This window comes from Bos grunniens, chromosome X, assembly GCF_055505025.1.
Source record: "Bos grunniens cultivar Pamir isolate PY7600 chromosome X, Bosgru_T2T1.0, whole genome shotgun sequence".
NCBI lineage: Eukaryota > Metazoa > Chordata > Mammalia > Artiodactyla > Bovidae > Bos > Bos grunniens.
Window position 1 is genome coordinate 72,230,279 of NC_141194.1, and position 13,838 is coordinate 72,244,116.

The 13,838-nt window shown below is 33.5% G+C and overlaps 1 protein-coding gene across 9 annotated transcripts in view; it reads left to right on the forward strand.

The window, feature by feature from the left end:
• Positions 1 to 13,838, forward strand: part of LOC147340705 (sodium/hydrogen exchanger 2-like) — a 175,528-nt gene that overhangs the window by 80,978 nt on the left and 80,712 nt on the right. For all 9 annotated transcript variants that reach the window (XR_015159873.1, XM_086389887.1, XM_086389890.1 and 6 more), the window contains exons 3-4: positions 1,145 to 1,608; positions 2,131 to 2,381. Coding sequence is in view for 8 of the 9 variants with exons in the window: in XM_086389887.1 (XP_086246013.1) it covers positions 1,145 to 1,608; positions 2,131 to 2,381 (715 nt within the window). In the remaining variant the exon portion in view is untranslated. The remainder of the gene's footprint in view (positions 1 to 1,144; positions 1,609 to 2,130; positions 2,382 to 13,838) is intronic.

The window sequence follows — 13,838 nt, forward strand, 5'->3', positions numbered from 1 at the left end:
TTTGAAAATATTTCGAAATAAACTCTAGCATATGAACCAACTGGCTTTCTTTTCTAAAATGTGTTTATTATTTATCTGATAAGTATCTGTTGAGCTATTTCTATGTGCTATCAATGTGCTAGGGATTATTGTAAAAACTATGCTCAATCCTTGAGAAAATTGTAGTCAAATTAACTAACAAATGTATTAGAAAAGGATATCAGCAGTGTATTGGTGAGGACAGGATTAGACAGGAAGGAATGGATTAGCTCAGATGGTCATTAAGGTCCTTTCTATAATAGAGAAGATCGATGATAATTAGAGTATTTTTCTGTAAGCTTCATGTAAGCTAGAGCATGATGATGTGGAATGTAATGTGGGCAGAGGAAAAAGAATACAGGATAAAACAGAGAACTGCTGCCATGTAGGTTGCTAGAGATGGCTGTATTTCCCTCATGGGAAGAAAGAGTAATATCATTCTATGAAAAACAAACTTTATAATTGGGATTGTATTTTGATAATTCAGTAGTATGCATTTATGTAAGCCCATATATGTCAATCAGACTAAGTGACAGTTTGGGGTAATTATATGAACATTGAGCTAAAAGTCAAGATACCTGTCTGGGTTGTCATCCCAGCTCCACCACATACTTACTGTTCAGCCATGAAAAGTAGCTTCATTTCTTTGGCCTCAGTTTCCTTATAAATAATTATAATTCCTTATGAATGAAGAATCAGTTATGATTACTAAAGCCCTTTTCAACTCTTATTATTCAAAGCAGACATTTGAATTATGGTTATCATTTCTATATTTTTGAGTTTCTGATGTCTTTGACTATGATCATGAGAAGAGCAGAAGAACACTGCAAGCTGATAAGTGTGTTGTTTCTATTTTAAAATACATACTCATATTTGAAAATGATTCAGTGGGCATATGAATAAACTTGCTGTTAATTGTGAATATTTTAATTCTATTAGTAAATATTTTCCATTGTAAAGGAAAGTGTCTTCACTCATGCCTCTGCATCTTTATTAAGTCATTATTAAAGTGTAAAATGACTGAGAAGTTATTTTCCTGAAATCATAAGACTTGACAAGAAGGCTGACATATAGAGATGATTGATAATAAAGATGTTTACTAGTCTATCTTTTTTCTCTTTTCTAGGATTTCATCTCTGTAATAAGATACCCACAGTTGTACCTGAAAGCTGCCTTTTGATATTTGTAGGTCTCATCATGGGAGGACTAATTTACAGTTTAAATGACAAATCTCCACCAGTCATGAACAGTGATATATTTTTCTTGTATTTACTTCCACCAATAGTCCTTGATGCAGGATATTTTATGCCCAGTCGGCCATTTTTTGAAAACATAGGAACCATTCTGCTGTATGCTGTAGTTGGAACAATGTGGAATGCATTTGGAATAGGCCTTTCCCTCTATGGCATATGTCAGGTGAAGCTCTTCAACCTTAAAGACGTGTCATTGCTCCATAACCTTTGGTTTGGTAGTTTGATTGCTGCAGTAGATCCTGTGGCTGTACTCTCTGTATTTGAAGAAATTCATGTGAATGAAAAGCTTCACATTTTGGTGTTTGGAGAATCCCTCCTTAATGATGCTGTTACTGTTGTAAGTATCCCACACACGAGTTTTCATGGTAATTAATTAGGTTCCCTTATGCTCACCCTTGAAATTTAAATAATAATTTAATTCTGGTTTAGACCATGATTGAACAATTTAGTCCTAGGAATAAGGTTATGAATTTAGATAATATGATTTACTCATGATTAATATGTTTTCAAAAATAGAAATACTTCTTTGATACTATACTAACCTTTATCAGTTTATTAAGAGAAAATTAGGGTATGCCTTCTATAGGTCAAAGTCTTCCTAGTCATGTTACAAGAATATTTTAGCCATAAAGGATATATTCACAGCCCATCAATTTTCAAACAGAATCATGCATAATTTAATACTCATCTGTAGAAATATCTTTTGATATAAGGAAGCTTTCTAGGAACTCATATTGGGAAGGAAATGGGGAGTTGAAGAACTTCAAAGTTGAGAAACTTCAAATTAGAAGGGCATGAATTGAGACGTTCCTGATTGGTAAATTCACTCTAATCCTTTTTTTTTTTTTTTTAAATACAGGTGCTCTATAAGCTGTTCAAATCTTTCTCTGAAATGCCATCTATCAAATCATTGGACATTTTGGCTGGGATAGGAAAGTTTTTTTTGGTTGGAATAGGAGGCATTTTCATTGGGCTCTTGTTTGGCATGATTGCTGCCTTTACCACACGCTTTACCAAGACCATCCGGGTCATCGAACCTCTCTTTGTCTTCTTATACAGTTATCTCTCCTACCTGACAGCTGAAATGTTCCATCTCTCAGGTATTGTGGCGTAAGTATCTGGACAAGTCTTTGATCTATTGAATTTCTTTTAGGAATTGTTTCTTATTTTCCACTAGAAATCTAGGAAACTGCATTTCCTAAATATGGAAGGTGACTCTCCTTTATGTTCTTCAAGGATTTCCTGTTACCTCTAATAGTCACTTAGTCATAGGACTGCAAGTGTTATTGTTGTCAAGCTCATGGACTCCCTGTAGAGATTAAATGGCTAAATCTCAACTACCTTGCCTGTGTTCCGATTGCGGGTCAGTATGACTTTCATTGCATAACAAAAATGCTGAGACTTTGGCATGAGGCTACCTAGAGCCCTCCTCTCTTTGCAGGGGAGAATCATTCGCCTAATGGATTAGTGTATCTAAACCCAGTAACATTCCAGTGGTAAGTAATTAGATAGCACACTGTATAAATAAACTTGGCATTAGCTCTTATATAGATGGATTTTCTGCCATAACAAATAACTTTATGACTTGTTTTGTAAACCATATGGCATATGCTACATTTTTCTCTTCTCTATCACTGGCATTTAACCAATGATGATAGTACCTCATATCTAGCTTATAAGGCTAAATGCCCATATGGTAAGTATTAACACCTAAATGCTTTTGTGCTAGGGTTTAGATAGATCACTCCATTCTGTGTTTTTAAAAGAAATGGAATGCATTATCTTTTTCAAATTACACATGTTTTCTGAAAGCTCAAAGAGAAAAAGAAAAAAGAAAAGATTGATTTAAAAAAAAATTATTTATTTTAATTGGAGGCTAATTACTTTACAATATTGTGATGGTTTTTGCCAAAATTAAGTTCTTTAGAACCAATGCCATTTGACTTTAGGTTACTCTTAGTTCTCAAAGGACTTACTGTACATGAGAAATGTCATAAAATAGTGATTACAGTTAGTTTGTTTTAAATAAAAATGTTCTAGGTTGAAAGCAAGGATTCTATCTAGCATCTGTCTGGGTGATTGCATTTTAATTTGTTGAGAGATGTAGTTTGTGTTTTAAATTGTCTTTGATTTTTATTGTTTGTATTACTATTAATGAAAGACATGTAGAAAAAAGCCAAAAAAGGAATTGGATGGGGCAATTTAAATTCTTTTAATCTAGGACATTTTCCAAAGTTTTAATATAGTATCATTTAAGTGGCTTCCTTCTTTTGAGCACCCTGCACTTTTAAAGAACTTGACAATGTGGTGAGTCCTGAAAGAAACAGGGAAAACAATGTTGTCAGAATTACTTGTTTCCTCTGAAACTCTCCTGATTCTTAACTTTCTTATAACTCTAATATATGTTATTTTGGATTAAGAATATGAGAATCTTTCAGGGTTATATCTGACAATCTTGTTTCTTTTGAGTGCTAAGGATATTGGAAAAAAGACCTTCCTTTATTTTTACGGAGGTAGTTTAGCAAAATAATTAAATGATTAATTCAGACCATCTTAGGCTAACACTTTATATGCATTTTTGTTATCTTAAAAGGTATTTGAAAACCTAGAGAGGTTGGAGGTGGGAGGCAGATTTAGGAGGGAGGGGACATATGAATGCCTATGGCTGATGCATGTTGACGTGTGGCAGAAACCAACACAACATTGTAAGGCAATTATTCCCCAATTAAAAATAAAGACTTTTTTTAAAAAGAAAAAAAAAAAAGATATTTGTGCAAATATCCTTTAAATATATATATATATATCTTTATAAACTTTGTGTTATATGCAAAACTTTGTCTTACTTAAAGTGAAATTGTTTTGAATGTAGTTGGAAAAGAAGGGCACAAGTATGATTTAAAGTATTTGGGAAAATCTTTTCCTAAGATATTGTATTAATTGGAAACTTAATTAGGCTGAAAACACTGGATTAAGAAATGGAACTCCAAAATTTAGGTCACATAAATGACCAAATAATGATGGTATTTAAACTTGTAATAAAATGAACAGAATGATAATTCAACTAACTGTCAAATCATAGATTTTAAATATTAAATACATTTGAAAAATTAATTTATTTTTTTTGAAAACCTCCTCCAAAACCTTCTGAGTTTCAGTTACTCTACCTGTTAAAAGTAGATGATAATATCTACATTACAGAATAATTGTAATAAAATGAAACAGTATATTAACTGAATGACTATTTAAATATATAAACAGCAAATTTTAGATATTATGTAGTTATTTATTGATTGAATCACTGTGTTAAGCATGAAACAAAAGTATAATCATAGTCACAATGTCACTTTGGGAAGATTTTCCCTTCCTTTCAATTTGTTGCATTATCCAATATGAAAATGTAGCACAAAACACTTACACTCAGTCAATTATTAGTCATTTTTTTCATAAATGAACTATGTATAAATCAAGTTCTGCCTGAAGGATTACTGATTCTTAGAATGGTCAATATCATCAATTTTTCTTGTTGTTGAAATCAAAATGAGGACACAATTTTACTGTGAGAAAAGTAATTAAAATATATTAGAATTCTATACATCTGTGTACAACATTGTAATGTAATTAGCCTCTAATTAAAATAAATAAAAAAATATATATTAGAATTATGAGGTTGAAGACTATTCTTAGCCTAAAAGCATAAGGCATCAGTCTTAATGATGGGTGCTTTTAACAGGGGTATATTGCATCCATTATAGGACTCATTTTTGTTCCTTTTCAACAATTCATTGTTTCTGAAGTCAATAAGTACTCATTTACTGATATCTTAAAATAGGTTTTGTTATATTATGTTGCCTCCTACTTTAGACATTTTTTCATAAAAGAAAATCTGCTCATCAGAAGTACCAATTGCTATATAAATTTATTTTATAAATTACCAAATTTATTTATTTATTTATAAAAGTTCCAATTTATTTATAAAATATTAAATTATTATATCTTTATATATAAATTTATAGAAAATTAAATATAATTTAATGATTCTTTGAGAAGAATATTCAAGTCTAGATTTCTATTAGACACTTGATAATATGTTTTTTATCACCATTGTATTTTGTTACATTTTTTAAAAACTTAACAAATGTGAGTTTGCTTCTCTGAGCTTCAAATTGTTCTGTATTTCATTCAAAAGAGTGTTTGCTATTGTTGCCTATCAGCATAGGTGGAGAACAATGTTTTTATTTTTATTTTTTTATTTTATTTTTTAACTTTACAATATTGTATTGGTTTTGCCATATATCAACATGAATCCACCACAGGTATACACGTGTTCCCCATGCTGAACCCTCCTCCCACCTCCCTCCCTGTACCATCCATCTGGGTCGTCCCAGTGCACCAGCCCCAAGCATCCAGTATGGTGCATCAAACCTGTACTGGCAACTCGTTTCATATATGATATTATATAGGTTTCAATGCCATTCTCCCAAATCATCCCACCCTCTCCCTCTCCCACAGAGTCCAAAAGACTGTTCTATACATCAGTGTCTCTTTTGCATACAGCAAGAGAACAATGTTTTTAATTAACTTTGGTTGGGTCAGACAGCTATGACTGCCTAATATTGTTTTTGAGAATCTCAGAAAAAGTAGGCATTGTTATTTTTAAATTAATCTCCAAAATATATTGGCATTGTTTTATATGTCAGATTGACATCACTGTTTGGCATAGGAGACAAATAATTTTTATAAACCATTAACAACCATTTGTTGGCCCTGTAGATAGTATTGCTTTCCTGGTGGTTCAGACGGTAAAGAATCCACCTGCAATGCGGGAGACCTAGTTTCAATCCCTCGGTTAGGAAGATTCCCTGGAGAAGGGAATGGCTACCCACTCCAGTGCTCTGGCCTGGATAATTCTATGGATTTTATAGTCCATGGGATCACAAATAATAGATAGTATTATAACAAGGTTATAGTGTAGAAAATAGCAGACCAATTAATTTCTCATCTTTCACCCTTATATTGTAGAGCTTCCCTGGTGGCCTAGATGATAAAGCATGTTTAAATGCAGGATTATGTTCTCTACAGAAAATTATTTGTGCAATTAGCTTGTTTGTGATTTCTATTCAGGAGCTTGTACAAAATTATTTTACATTCTAATAAAAATGAATAATTATAGCTAAAATACTCAAAGGGTGTTCTTTTTATATACTGTTTTATTCACCCTGTCATGAAAAAAAATCCTCTAAATTTTGTAAAAAGAGATACTATAGAACATGAAGATTTAGAAATAAGTTTTCACACAATGACAAATACTATTTTTGTGAGATCAGAAATACATTAAAGTTATTTCATGCATTTGATATGAACTATAAAGCTAAGGTGTTAGAATTTAGGAATGTTCTAGCTTAAGGCTCCAGTTCTATAATGGGTTTGAGCTGTACCAGTTTGTAATTCCATAACTTATTGTTTTCACAATATAATAATGCTCTATCAAAGAAAGTGTCATCAATCAGCAAAGAATGCCCTATATATATATATATATATATATATATATATATATATATATATATATATAAATGAAGTTTATATATTGTATTATAACTTTCCTTCACTTTCAAAACTGTTCAAATCTAATAGAAATTCCTTTTTGTTTGCTCAAATGCTAAAACTCTATGCTGTGGAGCATAGTTCTCTTTCACTTTTGGAAAGAGTTTTTTTTTTTTTCCTAACCAACTGACATGCAGATGGATTTAGTTTTCTACTGTGATCTTCATTATCTATAGATTCCAGATAAGTACCTTCTAATTACTTTCTAGCCTAGTTGGACACTTTAAATACTAAACCTAAATTTAAAGTGAAGTCCTAGCTCAAAGTATGTACATAAATAAAATAAAATATTATAGCTACAGTCCATGTTATATTTTTGTGGTTGATACTATTAATCTGAGAATATTCCTTAAAATATCAAATGTTAATAGAATCATAGAGTTTCTTTAAAATGTAAATTTCTTTCTATTTCTTTTGAAATGTATCAAGCCTATACACCTTTGTCATTTGGAGTAACAGACAGGATACTTGCACATTTAACCACTGATATTAGAGCAAACAATTGAATTGGGAATCATGAAAATGTTTCTGCTTACCAGTTCCACTGTTTTAATTCAAAATTTCCAAGACTGAAATAGAATAGGTTCTGTTAGCTGTCTTTAGCAAAACTTCTCTGGCCTACCTAGCTTACTCAGTTTTGAAATTTCAATCCCAACAGTGTTCTCAGGAAAGAACCAGTGCCTTTGTGCTGAGAATGATATAAGAAGCAAGATCTGTAGAGAGACTTGCACACAGTAGGGACTCAATTGTTTCTTTTTGAATGAATGCACACATGAATGCATAAATGACTAGGGAAATTTTGGATGAGACAACCTGAAACCACTTCTGTAAAAGAAAGTACTTGTATTAATCATGTTTTTATGACTCATAAACAACCTGACCTATAGAGAAATGGATCAAGGAAGTGAGAAAATGGCTTTAAGTATCTCATACTTAAGGAGGAAGGTAAAATTAATTCCCTAAAGATCTGTAATGAGTCGATGACAGACATGACATTTTATTCTAGAATTTACCTACTAAGAAACTCTTTTACTCATAAGGCAATCAATATTCAAACCTTTAAAATTCAGAGTTTAGTCTTAAAGACTGAGAAATTTTATTGAGTTCATCAACAAGGCTAATTATATTAAGAGAAAAAAGACTTGGAAATAATCTATGATTTTTATTTTTACATCTTATTTATATGTTAGATTTTTACCCATGCATGACTTCAAGAGTTTATGCATTGCTGTGACTTCTGCACAAAGGGACTAAAATAGCCTAAGAAAATGTGTTTTCATGTTGTGAAATACTTCACAGTGATATGAAGTGAAGAGAGTGTTAGTCACCCATTCATGTTTGACTTTTGTGACCACCCATAGACTATAGCCCCATAGGCACTTCTGTCCATGTACTGGAGGAAGTAGCCATTCCTTTCTTCCCTTGAATGGCAGTAGTCATCCGACCCAGGGAGATCTTTGGGGACCTTCCCAAGCCAGGGGTTGAAAGTACATCTCTTATGTCTCCTGCTTTGGTAGGAAGAGTCTTTACCTGCTAAGAAACCAATATAGGCCTAAAATATTCAAAGTGTGGTTCACGAACTCTTGTGTACTATGCTGTGCTAAGTTGTTTTAGTTGTTTCTGACTCTTCACGACCCTGGGCTTCCCTGATAGCTCAGTTGGTAAAGAATCCACCTACAATGCAGGAGACCCGGTTCAATTCCTGGGTTGCAAGATCCCCTGGAAAAGTGATAGGCTACCCAGTCCAGTTTTCTTGGACTTCCCTTGTGGCTCAGCTGGTAAAGAACCCGCCTGCAAAGCAGGAGACCTGGCTCGATCCCTGGGTCTGAAAGATCCCCTGATGAAAGGAAAGGCCCCACTCCAGTATTCTGGCCTGGAGAATTCCATAGACTGTATAGTCCATGGCGTCGCAAAGAGTCGGACAGGACTGAGTGACTTTCACTTTCCCTTTTCTTTGTGATCCTATGGACTGTAACCTGCTAGATTCCTCTGTCCATGGGATTCTCCTGACAAAGTCAGCAAGGAACTATATCTCCTCCAGCTATATCACTTTTTCTCTTTAAATCAAACAAATCTAAAGTGAATTGAGAAATATAAGATGTCAATTAAATATTTTCCCTTTAATTAAATTTTAATAGTGATTCTTTAACCTTAAAAATTCATGTGATTAGTCTAATAGATTTGCTTTTAAAGAGTTATAATCCTGCATAGCAATCCAGAAAGCCAAAGCAATTAAAAAGAATTGTTTTGAAAAATCAAACTTTTTTATTCTCTGTGACATTTAAGCAATAAATCTCTAAAAAACTAAAGTACCAACCACCTAAGTCAAGAGAAATGAAAGTTACAAAATTGCAAATTCTTTTTGAGTGACACTTTTTATGGAAAAGATTTTTTCAGAAAATAAGTACTCATAAACTAATGAGTTCTTCTAAAGAAACATAATCAAAAAATGTTTTGTACAATCAAATAAATGTTCCTACTCAACGTATCCCCCTCCAAAAAATCTCAAGTTGCTCAAATTATACTAATTCCTTAAAGACCTGAATCACTTCTTCATGAAGACGTTATCACTCACAGAAATTTATTTGCAACTTTGTCTTAACTCTAGTCACATCTGTTTTGTGTCATGGTTACTCATTTAGATGTTTCTCCCCCACAAATATTAGCTAATATTCATTGAGCATTTCCAGTATGTCAGACATTATGCTTATTGCTTTACATACCTTTTCTTGTTTAATTCTCATGGCAATTGCATCAGTTAGGCATTTATTTTGCCCATTTTACAGACCAGAAAACTCAAATTTAGAAGGATTAACTAATTTGCCTAAGGTTATGCCCCCTGGCAACTCTAAGAGCAGGGATTCACTCACACATCTGTCTGATTGCAGACCCCAATGCCTTAAAAAGTGAAAGTGTTTGTTGCTCAGTGGTGTCTGACTCTGTGACCTCATGGACTGTAGCCTCAAAATGGATTAAAGATCTAAATGTAAGACCAGAAACTACAAAACTTCCAGAGGAAAACATAGGCAAAACACTCTCATAACACTGTAACATAAAACACAGCAAGATCCTCTATGACTCACCTCCAAGAATAATGGAAATAAAAGCAAAAATAAAGAAATCGACATAATTAAACTTAAAAGCTTTTGCACAGTGAAGGAAACTGTAAACAAGGTGAAAAGACAGCTTTCAGAATGGGAGAAAATAATAGCAAATGAAGCAGCTGACAAGGAATTAATCTTAAAAATATACAAGCAGCTCATGCAGCTCAATACCAGAAAAATAAACAACCCAATAACAAAATAGGCCAAAGAACTAAACAGACATTTCTCTGAAGAAGACATACAGATGGCTAACAAACATGAAATGATGCTCAACATCACTCATTATCAGAGAAATGCAAATCAAAACCACAATGAGGTATCATTTCACGCCGGTCAGAATGGCTGCTATCCAAAAGTCTACAAACAATAAATACTGGAGAGGGTGTGGAGAAAAGGGAACCTTCTTACACTGTTGGTGGGAATGCAAACTTGTATAGCCACTATGGAGAACAGTGTGGAGATACCTTAAAAAATTTGGAATAGAACTGCCATATGACCCAGCAATCCCACTGCTGGGCATACACACTGAGGAAACCAGAATTGAAAGAGACACATGTATCCCAATATTCATCACAGCACTGTTTACAATAGCTAGGACATGGAAGCAACCTAGATGTTCATCAGCAGATAAATGGATAAGAAAGTTGTGACACATATACACAATGGAATATTAACTCAGCTATTAAAAAAAAACATATTTGAATTTAATTTCTAGATATTTTATAAATGTTAGCATTATTATGAAACCATCAAGAAGATATTTCCCCAACGTTTTATTATAGAAGCTTATGGAAACAAAGAATTATTGGTTTTGATTGGTTCTTGATACATAGAGATGCTTTTAGATATAGTTGAATCAATTAATATATCAAATACTTTTCATAAAGGCATACTATGATCTCATTTAACTTCATTACTGACTACTGCATTGGGACTGGAGTGTAAACAGTCACATCGAGTGAGGGCTCTCTCAGGTTAAAATGAATTCCAGTCAAACTTTTTTCATTGTCCCTGAGATACACTTTAATTAAAAAAAAAAAAAAAAAGCAGACAAGTATTTATGAGCTCCTATATTCTCAGTGCTGGAGGGTAGAAAAGGTAGAAGAGGAGGCTGGCTTCATGACTCTCTCAGCACTGAAGACCTAGAGCCTGTAGCATTCCCTGCCTGCTTCCTTGTTTTGCTTTCCATAATAATTTCTTTTAATCTTTAATGCCACTCGATATTGCAGTTTCTTTTTTTAAACTTTGTATTGTGGTATAGCCAATTAAGAATGCAATAGTTTTAGGTGAACAGTGAAGGGGTCTAGCCATGCATCCACATGTATGCATTCTCCCCAAAACTCCCCTCCCATCCAAGCTGCCACATAACACTGAGCATAGTTTCTGATTCATATTAACTACTTAAATAGTGAAGACAATTTTAAACCAGCTACTCATTAAATCTTTTGTTACCAAACTCAGGTTCAGCTGCTTACATCTTTAAAGCCAGTACTGGGGACACAAGTGTTGGTTGGAAAGGAAAGTTCACTCTATTTAGGAGGCTGGCAACCTGGGGAGAAGGCAGACTTGTGTCCCAGAACCCATTCCAAAGATTCTGCTCTAGTCATGAAAGTTTTTAAAGGGGAAGCTAATCACAGTTAATCATTTCAGGATGGGATCAGAACCTTCATCACCTTTCACTGTGTGCAGACTTGCTGACTCTGTGTGATCTTTCTTTAGATGCTATCTCATTCATACAGTAACTGGGGAAAAGGTCTACTAATCAGTTAATTCTTCATTTTATTTTTCAGTCTAAGAAAAGAATCAACAAATAAGTTAAGGCATTATGTGATCAAAAGATTTGGGAGATATGCTTGGGACAGAGATTAATGAAGTAGGGAGGCACCTGGTATAAAAGCTGAGTTAAAATATAGCTACTAAAGTGATGAAACAAAGGAACTCTTGCAAAGAGCTACTCCCTGCAAAAATCTGTTTTTTTTTTTTTTTTTTTTGCAAAGAGCTTCTTACAATTTGACAGTTAAATTAAGTGCCTAGTAACCCAAGTTACAGTGCTGGGTTCTACATACACAATTTGTGTACAAAGATAAAATTCCCTTTTAATTATTAGAGCTTGCTGATACTTCAATACTGTATATAGTAAGGGTGAAAGCAGATAAGTGATTGAAGTTAATAGTCTAATAAGTGATCTAAAAAAAAAAAAAAACCAAACTGTTCTTTCTTTAAAATCCTTGTCATAGTATTTTTTTAAAACTATTGTTAGAACTTTATTACTAAGTGGCTGTACTTCAAAAAATACTATTCCTCTCTCTTTTTAAAATATTTTGCTGAAAGAAAACTTTGGAGTTTTATAGTGAAAATAGAAATAAAGAGTAAAAAGGGGTGAACAAAAGTCTGTTGGGTGACAGCTGATAGTGAAGGGAAAATAAATCAAAGAAATAGGGATAGGAAACTTTATAAAGTAGATGCAAATCATTGCCAAATTAGCCTTTGAGGAGTACCAAACTACAAGAACAGAAATGTAGTTTATGTAGGCAGGCTTCGTTTGTTTTGCATGGAGAACTACAGGAACCATATCTGATTATTACCGGTAAAGATTTGACACGGTTCTTTTCTGACACAAGTTTAAGACTGTAGATTCTAGTCCTAGTCATTACATAGAGAGGTGAATAGTTATAACAATTTTATAGCAATTTACTATTGCCCCATATAGAGTTTGTTATGTAAAGGGAAATCATAAGGTATGCAGAGTGTAAGAAATAAAACATACCTGAAATTGTTTGAGTCTAGTGAAGGCATATCTTTTTTGTGCTTCACTGTATTGCACTTTGCAGTTATTGCATATTTTACAAATTGAAGGCTTGTGACAATCCTGCATTGGGCAAGTCTATCAGCACCATTGATCTAATAGCATTTGCTCACTTCATGTCTCTGTGTCACATTTTGGTAATTCTTATAATATTTTGAGCTCTCCACTAACAGAAATATTACAACTCACTGAAGGCTCAGTTGATGGCTAGCATTTTTAGCAATACCAGCTTTTAAAATTAAAGTATGTACAATTGATTTTCAGAAATAATACTGTTGCATATGTAATAGGTTGCAGTACAAAGTAAACATAACTTTTTTTGTGCACTGGGAAACTACAGTCTGTGGGATTGCAAAGAGTCGGACATGACTGAGCAACTAACACTTGACTATATGGACGTTTGTAGGCAAAGTAATGTCTCTGTTTTTTAATATACTGTCTAGGTGTGCATAGTTTTTTCCAAGTAATAAGTGTCTTTTAATTTCATGGCTTTAATCACTGTCCACAGTGATTTTGGAGCCCAAGAAAATAAAGCCTGCCACTGTTTCCATTGTTTCCTCGTCTATTTGTTGTGAAGTGATGGGACTGGATGCCATGATCTTTATTTTTTTGAATGTTGAATTTTAAGCCAACTTTTTCACTCTTCTCTTTAATATTCTTCAAGAGGCTCTTTAATTCCTCTTCATTTTCTGCCATTAGGATGTTGTCATCTGCGTATCTGAGGTTATTGATATTTTTCCTGTAAATCTTGATTCCAACTTGTGCTTCATCCAGCTCGGCATTTCTCATGATGTACTCTGCATATAAGTTAAACAAGCAGGGTGATAATATACAGCCTTGATGTACTCTTTTCACAATTTGAAACCAGTCTGACATTTGATGTCTGATTCTCACTGTTGCTTCTTGACCTGCATACAGGTTTTGAAGGAGGCAGGTAACGTGGTCTGGTATTCCCATCTCTTTAAGAATTTCCCACAGTTGTGAGCCACACAGTCAAAGGCGTAAGTGTACTCAACGAAGCAGAAGTAGATGGATGTTTTTCTGGAATTCTCTTGC